Below are 21552 nucleotides of genomic sequence, written 5' to 3'. Positions count from 1 at the left end.
CCGCCCTCTACATTCCGACACTCAGTTACACAACCCCTTTAAAACATGTGGTCAGCTTCCGGTCAGTTACCTCTTTCTTTGTGAACCTGAAGATGACCGAAGAAGGTCGGAACGTTATTCGCTCTTCTATGTAAAATATTTTCTCAACCCAAACGAGCCGTTTTTGCATATAAATTTCATTCATTTATATTTTGTAAAAAGGTAATAATTTCTAGTTGCTTTAGTGTCGAACTAAAAATGTTATTTCATGACGTTTATGACGATGTACAATTAACACTATCAGCCTCTTTTATGATATAAAGAATGAAAATTATGTTAAATATTGTGATGTTTCATCACTCTATCTTTGGAACAATGAGGACTGTGAATACCACAGTGGATATTTTCAATACAATGACATATTTGTATGTTCTATGAACTCATGACAAGAAAATGATACCTATCCATTTACATAAGATTAGTTTCTTAAGAATGTTCATAAAAATTCTCATATAACTTACCTCACATATGTATCAAAGTGATTAGTTTTTTTTTTCTGCAGAAACAACTAGTATTACATGATATAACTAGGTACGTGGCCAAAGGTCCCTAAAATGTACATAAGGACTTCAGTAATAGAGAATGTAGTTTCTCTTGTATGGTACATAGAGTCACAAGAACAAAACACATATTAAAACTACACTGAATATAGGACAACTTTCTTTTAAATTGGAATGTCTGAATACATAATAATAAGAGTTATAATATTATTTACAAAAATTTGCTAAAGTACTTGTTAAAAGTCTGCTATTCATAAAATGTAATTTATCATTGAAGACTAAGCTAGATATATAATTACCTGAATTTTGATCTTTAGTCAAGTGAAAAGATAACACATGTTAGCAATACATGACAAAATCTATGCGAGGAAGATATTTGTTTTGAAATGTCAAATACTTGAGAAACTAGTTTTCTGAGCCTTGAGACTGAGATCTCACATGAACTGAACGTGCAATGTGAACAAATAATACCACTGTCGCCACAAAATAATCATGTTTATACGTAAGGCACATGTTTGAATCATTTATTCGTTTATTCATGTATTGGCGTGTTTTAGTGTTGTCTTGTTATAAAATCAGTATTTGTTTTAACATAATGTTATGCAAATGAAAAATATAAATTCCAAGAGAAATAGTCACACGAGCATATTAGCTCGAATCACTTTGGGAATATCCATTTATGTTATTTATGGTGATCCATTCTCTTTCACTATTATTGTACTAGAAAAAAGTGTCATTTTTGCCTTTCGCACACTACCCGCGTTCGTTGGGTTAGCTGGGAATACAACAACTAAAGTTAAATACCTTAAAAGATAATGTAAATGGTAGTCTGACCAAGACTTTGTTACGTGACATTCATGATATGTATTTTTTTTATAAAATACTAGATGAAACGTATAGGTTAATATTTTGTAAAAATAAGGTGCTTATGTTGTCTTTAAATTGTATACTAGTGTATATTGAAGTTTTATTAACAAATTTTTCACTAGGTGTGATACTTAAATCTATGAGTTTTACTTGTATATATATATATATTAATGATAGCATATTTTGATATGATGAGGGCCCGGCATGGCCAAGCGTGTTAAGGCGTGCGACTCGTAATCTGAGGGTCGCGGGTTCACATCGCGGTCGCGCCAAACATGCTCGCTCTCCCAGCCGTGGGGGCGTTATAATGTAACGGTCAGTCCCACTATTCGTTGGTAAAATAATAGCCCAAGAGTTGGCGGTGGGTGGTGATGACTAGCTGCCTTCCCTCTAGTCTTACACTGCTAAATTAGGGACGGCTAGCACAGATAGCCCTCGAGTAGTTTTGTGCGAAATTCCAAAACAAACAAACAAACAATTGATATGATGATATACACTGCTGGCCAAAATCTTAAGACCAATGAATATAAAGAAAAAATATGCATTTATACTAAATTTTATAAAACGTGGTAAAGTAATCATTTGATTTATAGTAAAAGATCCTATTACTTTACTAAGACTGTGACTTTAGTCTCTTTTCGTATTATTATAAAACGAAAACAATGTATTTTACCAAAGAAGATGTATATATGTGTGTTACCAAAATTTTCTAATTGAAGATATTTACTTTCAATGCTACTCACCTTTTATTCTTAAGACGTGACCGAATATATGGCCAAGTGACGACTATTCCTGTCAATGACACTTTGCATTTCTTAAAAATCAATGTTTAACAATGCGATTTGAGTTTGACGTCTTAGACAACATAAGTGTGAGTAAGGTGTCGTTGCAGACGTTTTGAATCAAGCGCAAGAAAGTTTGTTCATAAGCTGTACCATAAAATTTTAAAGTCTGTGTATGTTTATTGCATAGTAGTTTTTTCATTCAATTGAATGTTCTGTATCAAAACATAAAATGCCATTTCTTGAACAGTAAATTTTTCAGTTATGTTGTTTGTTATTAATTAAGCACGAAGTTGTACAATGAGCTATCTCTGCTCTACCCATCAGGGATGTCGAAACCACGCTTTTAAGAGAATAAGTCCGCACAAATACCGCTGTCCTAGGAGGAGAGGGGATTTTCATTTGATATTTATCTGTAACCAGATGAACTGTTAAGAGTATAGTTCTAAACTGGGAAACTGAACGCGGAGTGAATTAAAGAAAATTACAAAATGGAAACTGCAAAACTCGTGAATTAAAGAACAGTAAAGTACTAAACTTGGCAGATAGGTATAAATAAGCTTTATTTTTAATAAATTTCATTTCATTTATTGTATAAACGGTTATTCATTTTATTTTATATTTTACATTTCAGGATCTCTAATAAACAAATTATATCTATAATGTTTAATTAGAATATCAAACATTTCGAAAAACAAACAAACGAATTTACAATATTAGCTTCTTGAATTTGTTATCTTGCAGTGGACAGTGACTATATACCCCACTGTGTAGGGCGTTGCATGGTCAGGTGGTTAGAGCTCTCGATTCGTAGTCTGAGGGATGTAGGTTCGAATCTTTGTCACACTAAACATACTCGCCTTTTTAAGCATGGGTTATAAAAATATAATTTTGTTTATACATTCAAATATTTGTCTGCTCCCTAATGAAAAAACTTGTTTGAAACTTTGAAAAACCAACATTTGCTGGAAGAATTTTTTACATTATAGTTTGTTTGTTTGTAATTAAGCACAAAACTACAAAATGATCTATCTATTCTCTGTCCACCACGAGCATCGACACCTGGTTTTTAACGTTCTAAGTCCGTACATTTACCATTGTGTTACTGGGTTTAAGAGATTACCAGTATATGTTTATTTTAATACATACGTGTGTTTCAGTTTGACGCATGTGACGTATATTGTTGAATGTGTGTTGTACAAGTCCTGCCTATTCTCTAAGTTTGTAGAGGATTCTAAAAAGCAAGAATGAACAATATGTGGTTTACTTAGTTAAACGTTCAAGAATGTTGCCTTACTGGTATATAAAACAGTATTATTATTAATTAACTACACTCAGAATACTATAAGCCCTAAATGTTATAAATGTGGTTAACGCTTATTATATCTGGGTACGTCTGGCAGTATAATAAGACATTAAATATTTTCTCTGGATAAAAATTAACTTATAACCGATGTTAGGCTAGCCAGGAAAAGACAGTGCTATCCCAGGTCAAATCAGAATTCATTTGCTCGAAGTGAACCTGGACCGTGGATCAAATATTTAGTTTTAGACCCTATAGAACACTCAGTATAATGTATAAGTTTGTAAAACTTTTGTATGCAAACAAATATATGTAATAACAATTATTATAAATTGTATAGTTGTGTGTATGTTAGATTACATTTCTGTTAAGAAAGAAAATTGTGTATATCAATCTTGTTGACAAATACTGTAAATTTGATACATGTTGAAGCTCAATTAACTTCTAAATTGAAACTGAAATTTTCATCTACTTGGAATTGTAAAACGTAACACACATAACATTATAAAACGTAACAGAGGGCTTTGCTTCAGTAATCGCGGTTTCTTTTAGATCATTTGACAAAGCGTGAGTACAAACATGGCAAAAGATGGCAGCACATGAAGGTATACATATGAAAAGCATTATGTGTGTTTGTGTGTGTTTTTTACAGCAAAGTCACATCGGGCTATATGCTCAGCCCACCGAGGGGAATCGAAACCCTGATTGTAGCGTTGTAAATCCGTAGACATACCGCTATAATAGCGGGGGGGCAGATGAAAAGCAAATTTATAAAAGTTAGGTTTTCTATGTCAATTTTCACCACTCTAGTACAGATAGCTCTCGAGTAGCTTTGTGCGAAATTAAAAAAAACAACAACAACATGTAACCCGCCCTGCCTTCGTTGTTTAAAATATTAATTTTTATTTCTATGTATTATATGAACTTGCATTTTAATTTTATTATACTGCATATTGTTTTCCTTTGTTTCATTTCTCATTCATATTTTATCGTTTTAATCTTGTGGATCTGTATATTTGTCAGCAAGATTTCTCAAAAACTACTCAAGCGATTTGGACAGAAGCTAGTATACATTTAGACTACGACCCATCTTAGAAGTAATTACTTATTAAAAGCTAAAGGTCAAAGAAAAAGGTCACGAAAATAAACAAATAGGGACCGATTTTTCACACTACTTTTGTTCTATAAATATGATTAAATTTTGATGAAACTTGGTAGACTTAAGTAAAATATTAACATTCAATGTTTTGCTCAAAACTGTCCATATCATTTCATAACGACGGACATACATACACATTTTCCTATTTTTTTTAAGGGCCGAATGTGATGAAAACTGCATGGTGAAAGTATGCGCTCTATGCCCTCTAGTTTGGTTTATATAAATAAAGGTTAGTTTATTGTAAAATTATTTTTATTTCATTAATTACCAGGTAAAATGTTCCAGTCGGTTGGTACCACGGAATCTTGTCACGGCTCTTTCTTCCTTCTAACTTTGTATTTTTGAACAATTTGCTGCTTTTGAAGGATATTTTAATGTTTTAATTATAAGTGCTATGATATCAAAATTTATTATCCAGACGTAAGTCGTTGGTCGTGGCGTATTGGTTAATTCGGACAGATATAAAAGTCAATCAATTAAAACATAATATTTCCTGATAGTTATTAAGGTGGAAATCAAAATGCATGAAAAATTTCAATTACATTTTTTATGATCCAGAATTATTCTGGCTGCCTCAACTTTTTTTCCTTATTTTTATTATATACATGGTTTCGAGACACAAACATTCAAATAGTGCGTACCTTTATAAAAAGTGAAGTTGTATTATAATTACAACCAATCTTATTTTATATAACTTATAAAACAAGAATACTGAAATATGTTTGTTTATTTATTAGATAGTGACGTTAACGGTAAATTATTATAATTGACTTATGTTATTCTCCAAGGAAATAGACATCACATACGTTTGTTTTTCATTGTTTAAGGTTTTAATACAGTGTATTCGTTAAATTTGATGATATTCTTACTTAATACAATTCAGATTTTGTTCACTAATGTGAATTTTTTTTTCTTTGTTAGATGAGTTATAGGAAAAAATAATTAAAAGTCAATGGATTTCATAAATATTAGCTGAAAGGCTTGGGAAAGTAACATATGTACGATGTCAACAAGACAGCTCTGAAATACAGTGCCACGTAATAATTTTACGAAAAACACGCAACATTAAATTGTACATAGAGGTAAATTGCAAATTAAATCTTTCATTGCGGTATTTATCTAATTTCAAGTGTAAAACGTAGAACCTTGGGATATTATTTATCTTTCTTTTGTTTTTACAATAATACAAAATAAAATTCTTATTAGTATGTTCTTTGTAAAATATCATTTAAACAACTGGTTTTCATCAAATTAGAACTTCCTTTTCAAAGATACATGCATGACTGCCAATTCTGGGAAGAGAAAGAATGAAAATATCACCAGACTTGTTTGACAACTAAGGTTCTACTGACGTCAGAATAATAAAATGGTTTTAAGTACGTTGGTAGTTAATAGCTACGTGCACCTTACTTTATTCAAACAATTGATTAACTGAAGGCTTAAGTATATTAATAAAGTATCTTTTTCGAAACTAAAACAGCATTATTACATATCGAAACTGAACAATTTACTCTTGGTTCTTCCAGTGATACTACAACAGCTCCAATCTCCTACTGTGGAATTCCCCTGAAGACAAACGTACAAAACAACTTTTTGTAATAGGTTTCGAACATTTTCTTGCAGATAAAGGCAGTCTAGTAGCCAAGTAGCTGAACTACTATATTGCAACGCAAGTCTCCAGACGTTCACAAGAAGATTCGGTTATGCTTAAGGTATGTTAATTATTATTTATTTATATAGTAAGTGCATTTCTTAAGATGGACATATGTGAGCACATATTCAACGGTTATTTTTTTAGTTTAAGATATTTTTGATTTATTTATTTTTAACCCAAAGTTACACCATGAGCTATCTGTTTCTTGCTCAATCCCAGTGGAAAAACCCAGATTTTAACGGTGTGAGCCATCAGAATTACCGCTCAACCACTGGTTGTTAATAAAAAAAATATCAATGAAAATAAAGGAAGGATAAAGAATGGTGATAAAGTTAATAAGTTTAATATACAAAATAAGATTTTATAAAGACAAATAGGAATTGATATATATGTAACCTAGCTAGCTGTAGAAATATAGAAAGGTTTAATACTACAAAGAGTAGTAAAACAAGAGAGTCAAAACTATAATAACTGAGTTACATAAACTTAAAACATTTTATCCCTACTTTGGTAAATCAATGTAATTACAATTAACAAAATCTACAAAGACAAATCAATGAAGGTTATACCAGGTAAACCAGAAGGTCATTATACCATCTAAGTGATTTCCTCTAATAAATCATGAATCACAAATGTTCATCTTACAGTGTATAAAATCACGTTTCTTTGTGGAGGTAAACGTTTAAAACATCTCTTTTTGTGGTAAAAACATCTCTTTCAAAAGGTTTTTTTTTTCTTCTTACTGTATAAGAACACAGTATCTGTAAGATAGCTAACATAAGGAGAATATTTTGGTTAAAGTGTTTCTTATTTATGTGAAAAAATAATATCCATTTAAGCGTAGCTGGCATTTAAAAGACATTTGATATCATAAAAAGCTTTAGAAAAATGTTCAAAATTTGACAAATATTAAGTTATAAAGAATCTAATAATATAAATTTATTAATATTATTAATAATAATAATATAAGTTTAATATAAATGTACACTCATATTTATTAGTATGTCGTCTTAGGTTAATTAAATTAGAATATAAGCTTACTTTGTTTACTATACTGTGTACTAAATACAGTGAATGCTAAAGCTCAATTTTTATAGGATAAGAAGCACATAAATAAATCGGTAAAGCTATGTATGATAAACGTTTTTGAACTGTTATTGTTTAAGTAATTATAGATTTCTTTAATACGTATATCAGAGCTTAATTGAAATGTAATTGAATAGTTTATAATAGGAAATCCAGTGGGGTGGCTTTGCACTTGCAGACCGTACATCTACGGCTGGACGATACACACACCGCTATTGTATATAGTGTGAAAGCTCTACCATTCAACACAACAGGCTTAATACAATAACTTTTTATAAATCTCTCCAAACATAAATATGCATACAACGAAACGGTTGAAAAATATGCAACCAAAGAGCAAAATTTCGAAGAGAGTCTTCAATTTTCGCTATGGAGGTGTAAGAAATTAAGACGGCAAGGTGACTTGAATATCATCTCTTAGCAAAGTTCTTATTCACCAATTGGGAATTACAGTGAAAAAGGAGAGGCATACTAAGGTGAAGATATTTTTAATATCAATAAGAAGAAAATAATCACGAGTATGTATGTAACCGATAAAACTGTGCAAACTAAAATATCACCTCGAAATCGACAGCCATTATCATAAGAGAGGAAATTGACGTAATATTTTTCTACTACATTATTTTCAGTTTCTTATTACAGCTTTAGTGAATGTTGTGTGTTCGTTATATTTAAGACTGGTCTCGAAAATCAAGTTACACGTATAGTGTGAGATCTGTGGAGAAACTACTATCATTTGCATCAATGTATTATAATAGAAATTACAGTGTTGGGCAAAAATACATAATCGTGACTATCGGTATGGGTATCCACGACAATGGTGGAGTTTATGCTTATTTTCGCAGTTTTGATATAATAAATAAATGAAGGATTTAAAGGGGCAAATTACTATTGGATTTTTATATATTAGCCTTGAAAATTCATGATTATTTTGTCTATGTGTACCTAATAACATCTTTGGGATAGATCCGTTGTAAAAGCATAATTTTCCAGTGATAAATGTGTAATTTTCTTAAAACCAAAATATAAATTCCCGGTAAGGAGCGTCCTCTTTATATCCATTACATTTACACTCTGTAACTCTTGCAGAGGATGTTTTGCATTACTTCTGACTGGAAAAGTACTTTTATCACAGTTCACAAATTAGCTTAAAAATTTTAGAGTAGTAATCTCTTTTAAGCTCCCCAGTGGCACAACGGAATGCTTGCGGACCTATACCGCTAGAAGCCGGGTTTCGATACCCGTGGTTAGAAAGTACAGATAGCTCTTTGTATAGCTTTGTGCTTAATATGAAACAACGACAGGATATCTTTTTTTAAAAAAAGAAATCAGACCTCAATATATTCTTCCTACGCTATTTTCACATTTAAAAATTCTCAACCATACCAACATGAAACCTGTAAGAATCTTATAGATGATGTGAAAAAGAAAAAAACACTATTGCAGCAAAATACCTTTCTGTCTACACTGTTTTACCTTTAACTTCTTCACCGATACCTTCCAATGAATTTGAAGAACGTCTAAGGACTTATAGCTATAACAGTTGAGTTGCGATAACTGTGATGGTCACAGTGCAGACAGGTTATTGTGTAGCTTTGTGCTTAATAACAAATAAGTACACATAATATCTCAGCATGAAATTTGACTGTAATATTTATTATATGCTGCTAGCGACAAGGTCTATTACAATATATCTGATCTCACTAGGCTGACTACTTTATTACTTGAAAACGGTATTTATATTGACTTTTTTACAAGATTTCAATGTTTGTCACATGTAACACCTATGTGGCCCAGCATGGTCAAGTGGTTTAAGGCGTTCGACTCGTAACCTGAGGGTCGCGGGTTCGAATCCCGGTCGCGCCAAACATGCTCGCCATTTCAGCCGTGGGGGGCGTTATAATGTGATGGTCAATCCCACTATTCGTTGGTAAAAGAGTAGCCCAAGAGTTGGCGGTGGGTGGTGATGACTAGGTGCCTTTCCTCTAGTCTTACACTGCTAAACTAGGGTTGACTAGCGCAGATAGCCATGGAGTAGCTTTGCGCGAAATTCAAGCCAGACAAACAAACAAACAAACACCTATGTACATGTAATGATCATTTCTCATTGCTAAATATTAACTCAGATAGTACCACATACACTACAATATTACTTAAGTGAATTACGTTGTAATGATAATTTTAAACAAAATGTAACAGTAACATAATGCAGTGATAAGATTTTTAACATTCCAATATTATAGTGTCCTTTCTAAACACTAAGATATCCAACTAATTGTGCCCCACTTTTTATGAGATTAGGCTATATAACGTGGTACTAGGTTTCCTAATACAAGACCTTATCCTTTTTTTTTGTATGCGTACCACAATATTTTAAACTTCTTAGTTCAATCAACCAATCTCGAGAACTGAAGTTACAACGCACATCATTACGGCCCGGCATTGCCAGGTGAGTTAAGACGTTCGACTCGTAATCTGAGGGTCGCGGGTTCGAATCTCTGTCGCACCAAACATGGTCGCCCTTTCAGCCGTAGGGGTATTATAATATGACGGTCGCTCCCACTATTCGTTGGTAAAAGAGTAGCTCAGGAGTTGGCGGTAGGTGGTGATGACTAAGTACCTTTCTTCTAATCTTACACTGCTAAATTAGGGACGGCTAGCGCAGATAGCTTTTGCGTAGCTTTGCGCGAAATTAAAAAAAAAACACAACATTACAGGGTGACATGTGACAATCTTATGATCAGGGATACTGGGCAGCGAGAATAGAACAATTTACAATAATAATTCTTTATGCACATGATGCTGGTTATTTCTTTCGAAATTTTATTAATAAATCAAAATAAATACTAACGACTTAAGTAATCTATAAGGACAAAAATTAGTGCTTTAGCAAAATCTTTCCCAGTTATGCGAAAAACTAATAAAAAAATCGATACTTGTTACCACCTTTTAAAAACTAAAATTGGTTGCTAGTTGAAGATTAAAATTCCCAACCTTCAGTTTTCATTATATGGACAGAAACTTCATTTTATTTATATTAAAAAAGTAGTGAGACAAATAAACACTGAAGTTATCCGTACAAGCTTAAAAATATCTAAATCAGCTAATTTAAATTTTGGTGTTTCGTAGTGTATGAATCTCGCAGTTTTCTCCACACCATTCTATATTTTATAACTGGGACGATAGTACTAATATTTTTGAGCCATCTTTTAACGAGTAAGAAATAGTCCATAAAATATTAAAAATGGCAAAGTAAGAGGTTAAAATACCATAATAAAGTTAGAAAACACCGCCAGTAGTTTGGAAACGATAAATATACGTAAAGTGAAATTGTTAAATTAGAAAGATATATAAGCAGAAAGCAGAGGTATCTGGCAGATCTTAAAAACGAATTAAACTTTCTCTTTTCTGGAACATTGTGTAATACAGGATGTTCAGAAAGTCACTGTGCACTTATATATTTATTAACAAACATGTTTTAATATAAAATACAGGTGGTAAATATGAATGACAATTATGAACAATGTTGAAAGTGATCCCCGTTGGCATCAATACAGGCTTGGATCCTTCTTATTTTGTTTATAAACACCGCTATCAGTTGCTGGCTTGAAATAGACTAAATAGAATATGATTACAAAACTGCACAGTGACTTTCCGAACACCCTGTACATCTGTTTAATCAAAAAACTCTTTCTCCACTGGGACTGTTTAGTTTGAATTTAATATCGAAAAAATCAGGTCGAAAAGTGTGTTTTAGAATAAAAAATAAATGTGTATGTTACTAAACACAAAGCTAAAAACAACGTAGCTAACAGATATGTGGAATGGGGGTATAAGAATAAAAAAAAATAATTCTAGTAGTAATTAACGTTGTGTGGATTCAATAAGAGCCAATGAGAAGACAAATATCTGTAAGAGGAAGTTTACTTACAAGTGACGGACACAATAGAATACATCTTAAGAATGTAATGGCTTTTTTCCACATCCTTACTTTTCTACAAATATCGAATCTGTTGTAAGCTCTCTTGTGCGATGCTGTTTAGTTTAAGAAAATATTTACTAATTTCAACACATTTTAAACATGATCATCATCATTAAACAACTTTAATCTTTAATATGTTATATGTTAACATTATAAGATGTGATAAATATCAAAAAGTAGCATAGGCTATTTCGTCATAAAGTATTCTTTACAATAAAGTGACAAGATATGTTCATTATCCTAAGAAAATGCTACATAGAAATTTATAAATTTCTGAAAATAACTTCAAAGTTATATCATATATAGAGTACTCTGTGAAATGTTTACAGAGCTCCTTTAGAGAACTATAAAGACTAAAGCTGTGCTTATAGCTATAGCCAAGAAAATATTTAAAATTTTTTTTACAGAGTTCTATGAAAACAAATGAATTTTTTTTATCTGTTTTAAGCACATCTTGGCCACGCAACTGCACCGTTGTCCTTTACTATTCAACCAAGCGAGTTTTTGACCTTTCTCTTTTCGTTCAAGATCAATATTAATTACCTGAATAGTAACCGACATCCTGTATCATCCTTTTTTGATTTTGAAAAACAACAACAACAACAACAACTTTTGATCCAGTCTGTTGACAGAATTTGCTTTATCAGATTGGGAAAAAATATTCCACTAATCAAACATATCAATTCACTTATGCAAGGAAAACGAGGTGTTTGTTCTATAGTAACTATCCTTTTTTGATCATTTATTATTCTAGCAGGAGTTCCCTAAAGGTTTATTATCCTCGTCCCAACGTTAACATACTTTTTTGTAGTTAATGTCGGTGTTCTACAATAATGAGTATAATTCAATGGAATCAAGACCAAATGAAGTTCATTTTGTCACATTCAAAGGAAATCTCACAAAATAGATCGCAACCTATAAATGTGGCTTCACAGTTGAGTATCTTGGTATTACATTTGATAGTTATTTAACCTAGAAAACTCATTTATCCATTCATAGTAGTCAAAAAGGGTCTACTCCTTCAGAAAAGCTTATCTTGAACAACTTACTGATTACATTCGCAATTTTGCTTTATTTACATATGAATAATGTCTTTCTGTTTTCTTTTATTTCATCATTCTGTTTATTTTATGCTTATGTATAGATTATCGATCGTTATGCAATTAATATAGCTTTTCACACTTAATTACTTAACCACTAAGGATCTCCAATTACGAGTCGAACGCCACATCCACCTGGCTATGCCAGTCCATCTATTTTGTATCTTCATAATGATTCAACACAATATTCAAAGTGGCAACCATAGTCCAACGAATATCTTTTTCCATATTTTTGTATTTTCTGAATTGGCAATTGTTTGTTAATAACTGCACATTTCCTGCCATTAACTTCTTAACTCTTTATAAATCTTTTCTTTCAACAGATGGGCATTGTATTGGCCGAAAAAAGAGTAATATTTTGTGGTCCTGACAAATTTTTGAAAGACTGAAACGAAATACCATTACAAAACGATTTATTTGTCAATGATATTTCTATATACATAATATGTAAGATAATTTGTTTGCATTTTCATGAGGAATTAGTTTTCTGGTTGACCACCTGTGCGTTTATTGACTAGTGTTCGATTTTTCCCGGCAGAGTATTGGCAGACATTGAGTTTATTTTCGTAAATAAAATAAAGACAATAACTTTACGATTCAAACTATAAATTATAACTAAAATAATGCCCCTTTTATCAATTTGATCACATTAATGGAATGTTTCTTCCAAAATAGTGTCACAAAAGTATCTTTGAAAGTGAAATTACAATTTTGAAAAATATGTTTAGGATGCAAATAAATGACATATTTTTCTCGTGGATTATAAGATTTTTGTATGTGAGACTTCAAGTTTTTTATTCATATAAATTTCCCATACACAAATAATCGTTACATTTACAATGTCCATAAAATGTAATGCTTACCATTACATCATTTAATAGTTTGGAATTACTTTAGTAGTATCAAAAGATAATATCTGGAGAAAAATAGCATATTAGCAAAATTACAACGTATATTTAATAGTTTATACAGTAATTTATTTGTTTTTAACGTTAATTTGACAACCATAACTTTTACACGTAAAAAACAAGGCGTTTTTATGAATAGTTAAATTACAAATTTGGTATGTAGGGAATATGAAATGAAGTGCATGTAGTCATGAATAACTAAAAACAAAATTAAGAGTAATAAATAATTTTATTTCTTGATTTATTAATTCATAGGTTATGCTATGTTATACCTTACAGAGTGCATACTTCATGGTGTGCTCAAGTTTTACTGACATTACGACATTATGCATTGTAGCACTAAACTTCCCTTATGTGACGTCATTTTAGTGTTTTCTGACTGGCTGACAAACAACACATTACTGTATAGTGACAGAAAGGTTTAAAACACGTGACCCCTTTTGAGAAAATTAAAACAACAAATGCTTACCAGACCCATAAAGGTAGATTCGTAAATGAACAGTTTTAAATGCAATATAACAGGATTACTTGTTGGTCCGTCATATTCAGGTAGTTAGATCACTCGAATCGCAACCTCAGAGTAGATGGGTTGAATCTCCATCACACCACATATGCTTGATCTTTCTGTTTAAGGGCATTACAGTGAAAGGGTCAATCTCACTGTTAATTGGTAAATAGTAGCCAAAGAGTTGGCGATGGATGGTGATGACTAGCTGCTTTCCCTTTGGTCTTTCACTCTTAAATTAAGGACGGCTAATGCAGATAGCCCTCGTATAGGTATTTGCGCGAAATTTAAAAGAAATAAAGGAACAAACAATTCTGTCTGCAGCTGAATATTTTATCGACGGTTCACGATGAGCGAATTACTTCTGCATTAATATAGGTATACCTTATTTAAAACCATTCCTATAGTTAATTCCACAGGCCTGTGACGATTTTATACTTTTGAAATGTTTACATGTTCTACAGTAATTCCTGTAAGCTGAATCTGTAAACGATATCCAGTTTACTCCGTAATGTACAGATTTTTTATAAAACTTCATATGGAACTTCGGGTAAGTAAATCATTTCCATCGAAATTGGATTAAATTTTGTTATGCTTAAAATGTTCACAAGCAATCGTTCTAGAACACACGAAAAACCGTCAATGGCGGAATGTCTGGGGACTTACAACGCTACAAACTGGATCTTGATACCTGTGGTGGGCAAATTACAGATAGCCCATTCTGTAGCTTGGTGCTTAATTCTAAATAAACAAACAAAACCCGCTACTAGCTAAATATGAACGGTTAACATGTCACATCTGGATAGTATTTGATTGTATGTGCAAGTTAGCATCATGTTTTCTGTTCAATATTATTTATTCGTCGCTATGGCGACAAGAGGTTGTGTTACTGACTCAAACATGTTCGGTCATATATGTGTTACATTTGATCAAAGTAACAGTTTTTACCTTCTTTCCGATTTTCCAAAAACAAATCATTATGTGATAGAAAAGATGATTATTATTTTTGAAATCTGTAAGCTGAATTATGGGAAAATTCGTTATTAAAATCAAAAAACTTTTATGTTGTTTAAATTCGCAGGTCTGTGTTATTTTAGTGAGTATGAATTGAGTTTATTTATTATATATTGAGAGTCATCTCAAACTTTATTTTAAAAAGTCTGTAACTATTTTCCCCTTGATATCACAGTTTTCCATTTCAACTAGATCCTGAACTCATTAATTTCGTATTTAATATTCTTAACATTAAAATGTTTTGAGTAAGCGTTTTTAAATCTATTAGATTTATCTTTAAATCCAATGAGTTCATCTTTAAATATACTAGGTTTACCTTTAATCTCATAGGTAATTTTAAAATAATTACCTATTAATTATTTTATTTCTAGGCTCCTTGACTACTATAAAATCTTTGTTTAAACTACCTTTAATTAATATACTTAGAGCATTCATAAATATTGTACTACTTATCATGCTTTATAAAGCCCACAACTTCTTCTTCTTCATGTGTCAAATCTGCGGCAGACATCGACGACCATGGCATGCCAGACTTCTGCATAATATGCCACAACTAGCATATTATATTATTATTCATTTTTTCTCAACAGAATATCTCCACGGATCAATCCATCCCATTTGTTGCTCTAAGTATATTCCTAATAATCTTTTATTTAAACCTTAGATTCTATTAAGTAATCTAATTCAACATAAAAAAGTGGCTGCTACTTCATTGTAAATTACCAAACTACTGATTCCACTTTTTTTAATGGATTACGTACTATTTCTAATTCCTATCAAAATATGTTTACGCTCAAAGCTACGCAATGTATCTAAACCCGATTCTTAGTGTTAGAAGCCCTGAGACTTTTTGTAACTGAAATCAAACAAGTTTGAAAAGTGTTTTTTTGGGGTGGGAGTGATCAGAGATTTTACTTTTTTCTCTACAGGAGTATAATAATTGTTTCAACAAGGTGGTAACATTTTCCTCCTTGATTTTTTGTTTTAGATATAAATAAACTAGAACATAAGAACTCTTCTATCCCCAAAAGTATTGCAATTTTCAAAAAAATAACTAGAAATATATACAGACTAATCCTCCATGGGACTCTGCCCTCTAAGTTTATCGTTTTTTTCTGTGTGTTTAGCTAACAGCTACTAAGGTCTTCATCTTATACTAAAGTCCTAGTAAGATAATATTGGATTACTTTGTTATAACGATAATTTTTTTCATACTCAGTTGGTGATTTATATATTTCTACTTATAAAGTCACTATAAATGAAAAACCAGCAAATTTTTAATTAAGAATTTATAGTTACAATCTAACTGCACACATACACAAACACACGTGTCATATAAAATGTTTATATAAAATAATACATGTTTTCAACAGGAAATTGTTTCAATTCTATTCCCACTGTTGGTAATAGTGTTGGTTACCAAAGCTCAGAATGAACAACCAGTATGTCTATGTGAAGAAAATGAAGATACACTGAAACGACAGCACAGTATATCGGACAGGGTTCATCAGTGAGTAGACAATTGTAAAATAACAGAGACACATATATTTAATAATGTTGATAAATATCTGTATAAGCAATGGGGTTAAAAACTACTTTTGAGAGAAATAGTTTTAAAACATTTACGTTAAAATGGTTAATTCTTATTTTATGTACATTACATATTAATACTATCACAAGACTAATTTTGTTTAAATGAATATATTCAAATTACAAAATTTAACTATAGTTTCACTGTTAATCTTAATATACTTATGACTTATTAATATAGAATCCCAAACAACGTAGTCAAAACAATCAAACGTACTATTAATTTGCTAAATGTGTATTTTAATTAATATAATAACTGAGCTGTAATTTTATTCAGTTTTTTTTTTATTTCTAGTGAAGTGGAATCGAAAGTAAAGATAGCTCTAGAAGGAAAAAATTCTGGTGGAAGAGAGAGAAGGCATTTTCCTCACCATCCCTTTCTAGGATGTGGACAAAATAGCTGCATAAATAAGTAAGTTTGGATTGTGCTCATATCTAAGTCATTGTTGTTATAACCTTGAAAGACCTGGTGGTTGGAAATTTAAATCCAATCATCATTATGCTTTCTCGCACTTTCCGTAATGGAAACATCATAAAATTTCATTCATATCATTTTTTGTTGATACAAGAGTAATCCACGAACTAGTAACGAGTAGTATTGACTAGCTTTCTTCCCTTTCGTCTATCGCTCCTAAACATGACACAATACAGGATCAAATAAATAAGGATTCTACATTTTTCATGAGGATTATAGAACTATACTGCGACCTCGATTTACTATATTAAGTAAATTAATTCCTATTTTGATAGATTGCTTTTAGCAAATAAATATGGCTCTAGTAACGAGTAGTTTTACCGTTATTTTTAATTGAAAACATCTAGCATGTATATATATATATGTGTGTGTCACAGAAGCTATTCGCAATACGTAAAAGCGATTTTCCAGGTCCCTCTCCCACCCTTGTAACTATTTCCCACGTCGTCGATAGTTTGGTGACCATGATTACACGTTGTTACTTCTCACTGTAGTTTTCCTTGTAACAACTATTGGGGACTTGATAGGTTCGTGGTCGAACGACTGTTTCGCTTTTTCTTTGTCTCCATGAAAACGGTCGGTTATTTCGATGTATCATTATAAGTTTGTGAATGCTTGACAAGTTATATCATGAACTTCAATTTCTTCTTTGTTATCTTTCTAGCACTATTATATGATATTTTAATCATTCCAAATTCATCACAACGTCCATTTTGGGTTAAAGAATTATCTTTTTAAACCCTAGCCTTTACAATGCAGAATAGGTTGTTGCTCTTGCTCAACTTCGAGTGCGGTTCCGGAATCTGTTTCTGCATTAAATAGTCTGCTGTTTGAGGTATTATACGTCCATAAAAAACATTGAACACTCTATTTCTTCAAAGACGCATATCCTTAGGTTGTACATTATTTAATAATTTTGTAGTATGAATATTTCTTCTGGAAAATCTTAAGGCATAAATAATCCGTGGCAGAATAACATAATGAAATAGTTAGGAGTTCGCCATTGTATTAACCCCTTATAAATATTTTTGGTTGATCTTTTTTTAATTTATCTTTTTACTAACATGCAAATTGGATGTGTTTAAAATGCATACTTATTTTGTCAAACAAAGTTACAAGTAACTCAGTATACACAGCATAGGTTATTGGAGATAGGTTATTAGACCAAATGTTTTGGTTTATAATTTTGTTCTTAACATTAATAATAAAGTATAAGAATACATTTAAGTTAAGCTATAACGTAAGACAAAATAGTATAAATTGTAAGTAATGTCGACAACAAAATGTCTGAGAAAGAATTGTTTTTGTTAATTTTGGAGGACCACACTTTTTAAAAATGTTTATTAGTTTTTACTCAGATATTTTCGTAGGCAAATTAAACAAATCTAGTGATAAATAAGCAATTTATGTTGATAAATCTTACCAAAATTAGTATCATGCTTAAGGCTTATTTACTTTCGAATCAAAAATATTTTAAGACACCAATTGAACTTCATAAAAGTTGAAAGAACCAGAAAGATAAAAATTAGTACCTGCTTAACACGCCTAAAATATTTATACGTTGAATTATTTTTCCTAACTAATAGCTTTGTAATTTTTCTTTCAGTGCTGATAAAGATCGCTGTTCATCGTGAGTATTGCTTCATAAATGTAAGATGCAATCTAAGCGTAAGAATGAATTATTTTAATTTTCTTGAGAATTACATAAACCTATTTCCCTTCTCTCAACTATAATGACAATATAATGTCTACCTATTGCAGAAAATGACGTATCTATAAATTTCACAATATATGTTTTCTCATAACACGAAGGATAGAAAGTAATACTTAAAATAATTACATCATAGCAATAGTACCGTTTCTAAAGGACTATTTGTAAATTGTAATGCTCATTCTTTGAACAGACTTTAATTTTGTATTCTCACTATTCTTCAACAGTTCAATACAATAAATGTCGTTGCCTAAGAGGTTGTTCTTCCCTGTAGATCTCTTGGTCCTCCTTGTAACATGAATACTACTACATGTAAGCCTAATGTTGGTTACAATTTGAAAGGAGAACTTCAGTTGATTATCCAGTTTCCAGAATTTAACTTTGAACAATGCATATGGAAGCATACATGCGAGTGAGTATTTATAGAGACAAATATCATTTTTTTCAATTTTCTTTAGTTTCCCTGCTATTGTGTTTAATATTTATCTTACTCTCCAAAACAAAAGGGGAAATTTTCATAATGAAATTTTTCATACAAATAATAAACATGCTGAAAGCAGAATATATTTTACAGAGTTACTCATTTAGTTATCACCATTAAAGAATTATTTTCATTAACAAAATATCACTAACTAATTAAAAAAGTTTGACATATGAGTATGAGGATGAAAATTTAGGAACGATGATTTCGGTTGCAAGTATACATTAAAGTTGTAACACAGTCTCTGCATTTTTGGAGGGATTTTGTCATTAGCTAAACTGTAATGTCTGTTGTGGGTTGAAATATTTCACGTAAAAAATTGTCAAAGGGAAGTCAACTGGAACTCTTTAGTATTTACGAGGGCTGTTCAAAAAATACACGGACTGTTTGAATTGCGCGGCTCCAGTTGGTTCCAGGGGAATCCGCTTGGTGTCGCGAGGTTTGCACAGATCAGCTGATTACGACGCCATATCCTGATTGCAGATATCTTTATTTGTGTATTAGCTACGCGGTTTTAAGTGAAGTGAGATTTTTCGTTTGGCGGATTTCAGAATGAATGACCTGAAGGAGCAACGACTTGCTGTGAAATTTTGTGTTAAACTTTGAAAATCTGCGACTGAAACTTTTGCTATGCTTAACACGGCTTACGGTGATGTTGCTATGAAGCGTACGGCATGTTTCAAGTGGCATGAACGTTTTAAGGATGGTCGACAGTCCATTGAAGATGATGAGCGTCCTGGACGTCCTTTCACATCAACTGACGACCCACACGTCGACAAAATCAACACCCTAGTGCCGGTAAATCAACGTCTGACTGTCAGGGAGCTTGCTGAAGAGTGTGGGATATCAGTTGGATCTTGTTACTAGATTTTGACTGAAAAATTGAAGACGCACCGCATTGCTGCGAAATTCAGCCCTCAGAACACGTGAGTTTTTGGCCAAACACTCGATCACTGTTCTTCCCCACCCCCCTACTCACCTGACCTTGCTCCTTGCAATTTTTCTTGTTCCCCAAACTCAAAAGACCCTTGAAAGGAAGAAGATTTGAGACGATTCCCGAGATTAAGGCAAATGCAACGAAGGAGCTGGAGGACATTACAAAAGAAGCGTACCAGGACTGTTTCAACAAGTGGAAACACCGTTGGGATAAGTGTGTGCGTTGGGGAGGAGAGTACTTTGAAGGGGTCCCAGACCTGTAACTTCTAAATAAAGTACATTTTGTTTTATGACGTCAGTCTGCGTATTTTTTTAACAGACCTCGTATATCAGAACTTATCTCTAACCAATTGTTTATTGTTCAGTTTATTTCATCACAATCCTGTCACTGTGGAATCAAGAATTTTCCTACATGAAGAAAAGGTATGGTCCAGTTGATCATGTAAAAAGTCATACAGATGGGTTGAACAAGTCAGTATGTCATAAAACGGTATATTACCTCCTCAGAAACACCTCCTTTTCTTTTGGTGCTTAGCGCTGTCCAGTTTCCCTAGTTTACAAATCATTTATCTGATATTGTGTCTACAACCTTCTACGTTAACTTAAGGTACGTAGACTTAAATAAATTGAAAATATCTGTAAGTTAGCTATGTTCAGCTTCTAGCATTTGAATAGTTCTGCAATTTTGTATTTTTATATAAAACAAAAGAACAAACGTTAGACTACTATCAAGCTGCGCGTTGTTCCACAATTAAATAAATAATTCAAACTAACGTAATAAACAAAGAAGTCAATGGCAGCTCCGAAGAAAACGAATTGATCAAACAAACGGTACCGAGTATGGTTAAACTGCATCTTTACAAAACAACGAGACAACATTAACCATGACTAACCCATAAGTTCTACGGTGACATATAGGTCACCAATAAACGTTATTGCGTTAAAAATATCATATTTTGAATATTATTGATATATTTTTTTACATACTCCAACTTTAGTACAATGTTTTACATATTTTAATCAAGTTAGACTTTTTATATACATATATGTATGTGGCTCTACCCTCCTTTTTGTGTACGTTTAACTTACTTTGGAATTTAGAAGTAATTATTTCTAGAACTGCTTAAAATATGAAGTTTAACTGAACGAACGAACAAATTATCCAGAATTCTCCAACTCATCATGTCTATCTTCAAACTGTATTTTCATTTGGTTTTCATGATGTATTTGGGATGAGATTATGTATATGTTACTGATAAAATGTTTATTATTTTATATCTTCTCCTCTAGAATGTTTTCAAATGTTTCGCCAAAATCTCGCTGTATTCAATTTCTTTTTCTTGACCCAACCTTTCCCACTCAGATGTCAGTTTTTAATTTCTATGTTAGGTTGGATTTGATATCATCAGTTAGGGCCTGTTGATGCACAAAATACAAAGGACTGTTTTTTTGTAAGAATC

The 21552-nt window shown here is 31.8% G+C and overlaps 1 protein-coding gene across 3 annotated transcripts in view; it reads left to right on the top strand.

Moving 5' to 3' along the window:
- The first annotated feature begins 6024 nt into the window (after positions 1-6024).
- The window catches only part of LOC143255356 (coagulogen-like), a 34712-nt gene continuing 19184 nt past the window's right edge, over positions 6025-21552 (top strand). Inside the window, exons 1-6 of one of the 3 annotated variants that reach the window (XM_076510873.1) lie at positions 6025-6362; positions 16273-16409; positions 16785-16901; positions 18571-18594; positions 18950-19087; positions 21383-21530. In XM_076510873.1, coding sequence (XP_076366988.1) covers positions 6354-6362; positions 16273-16409; positions 16785-16901; positions 18571-18594; positions 18950-19087; positions 21383-21515 — 558 coding nt within the window. In that variant the 5' untranslated portion in view covers positions 6025-6353 and the 3' untranslated portion in view covers positions 21516-21530. Of the gene's footprint in view, positions 6363-16272; positions 16410-16784; positions 16902-18570; positions 18595-18949; positions 19088-21382; positions 21531-21552 lie in introns of those variants that run through there. The other 2 variants (XM_076510874.1, XM_076510872.1) reach the window with 2 other exon arrangements.

Source organism: Tachypleus tridentatus, chromosome 7 (genome assembly GCF_004210375.1).
Source record: "Tachypleus tridentatus isolate NWPU-2018 chromosome 7, ASM421037v1, whole genome shotgun sequence".
Classification (NCBI taxonomy): domain Eukaryota; kingdom Metazoa; phylum Arthropoda; class Merostomata; order Xiphosura; family Limulidae; genus Tachypleus; species Tachypleus tridentatus.
Note: the sequence above shows the minus strand (reverse complement) of the source record. Positions and strands in the feature narration are given on the sequence as shown.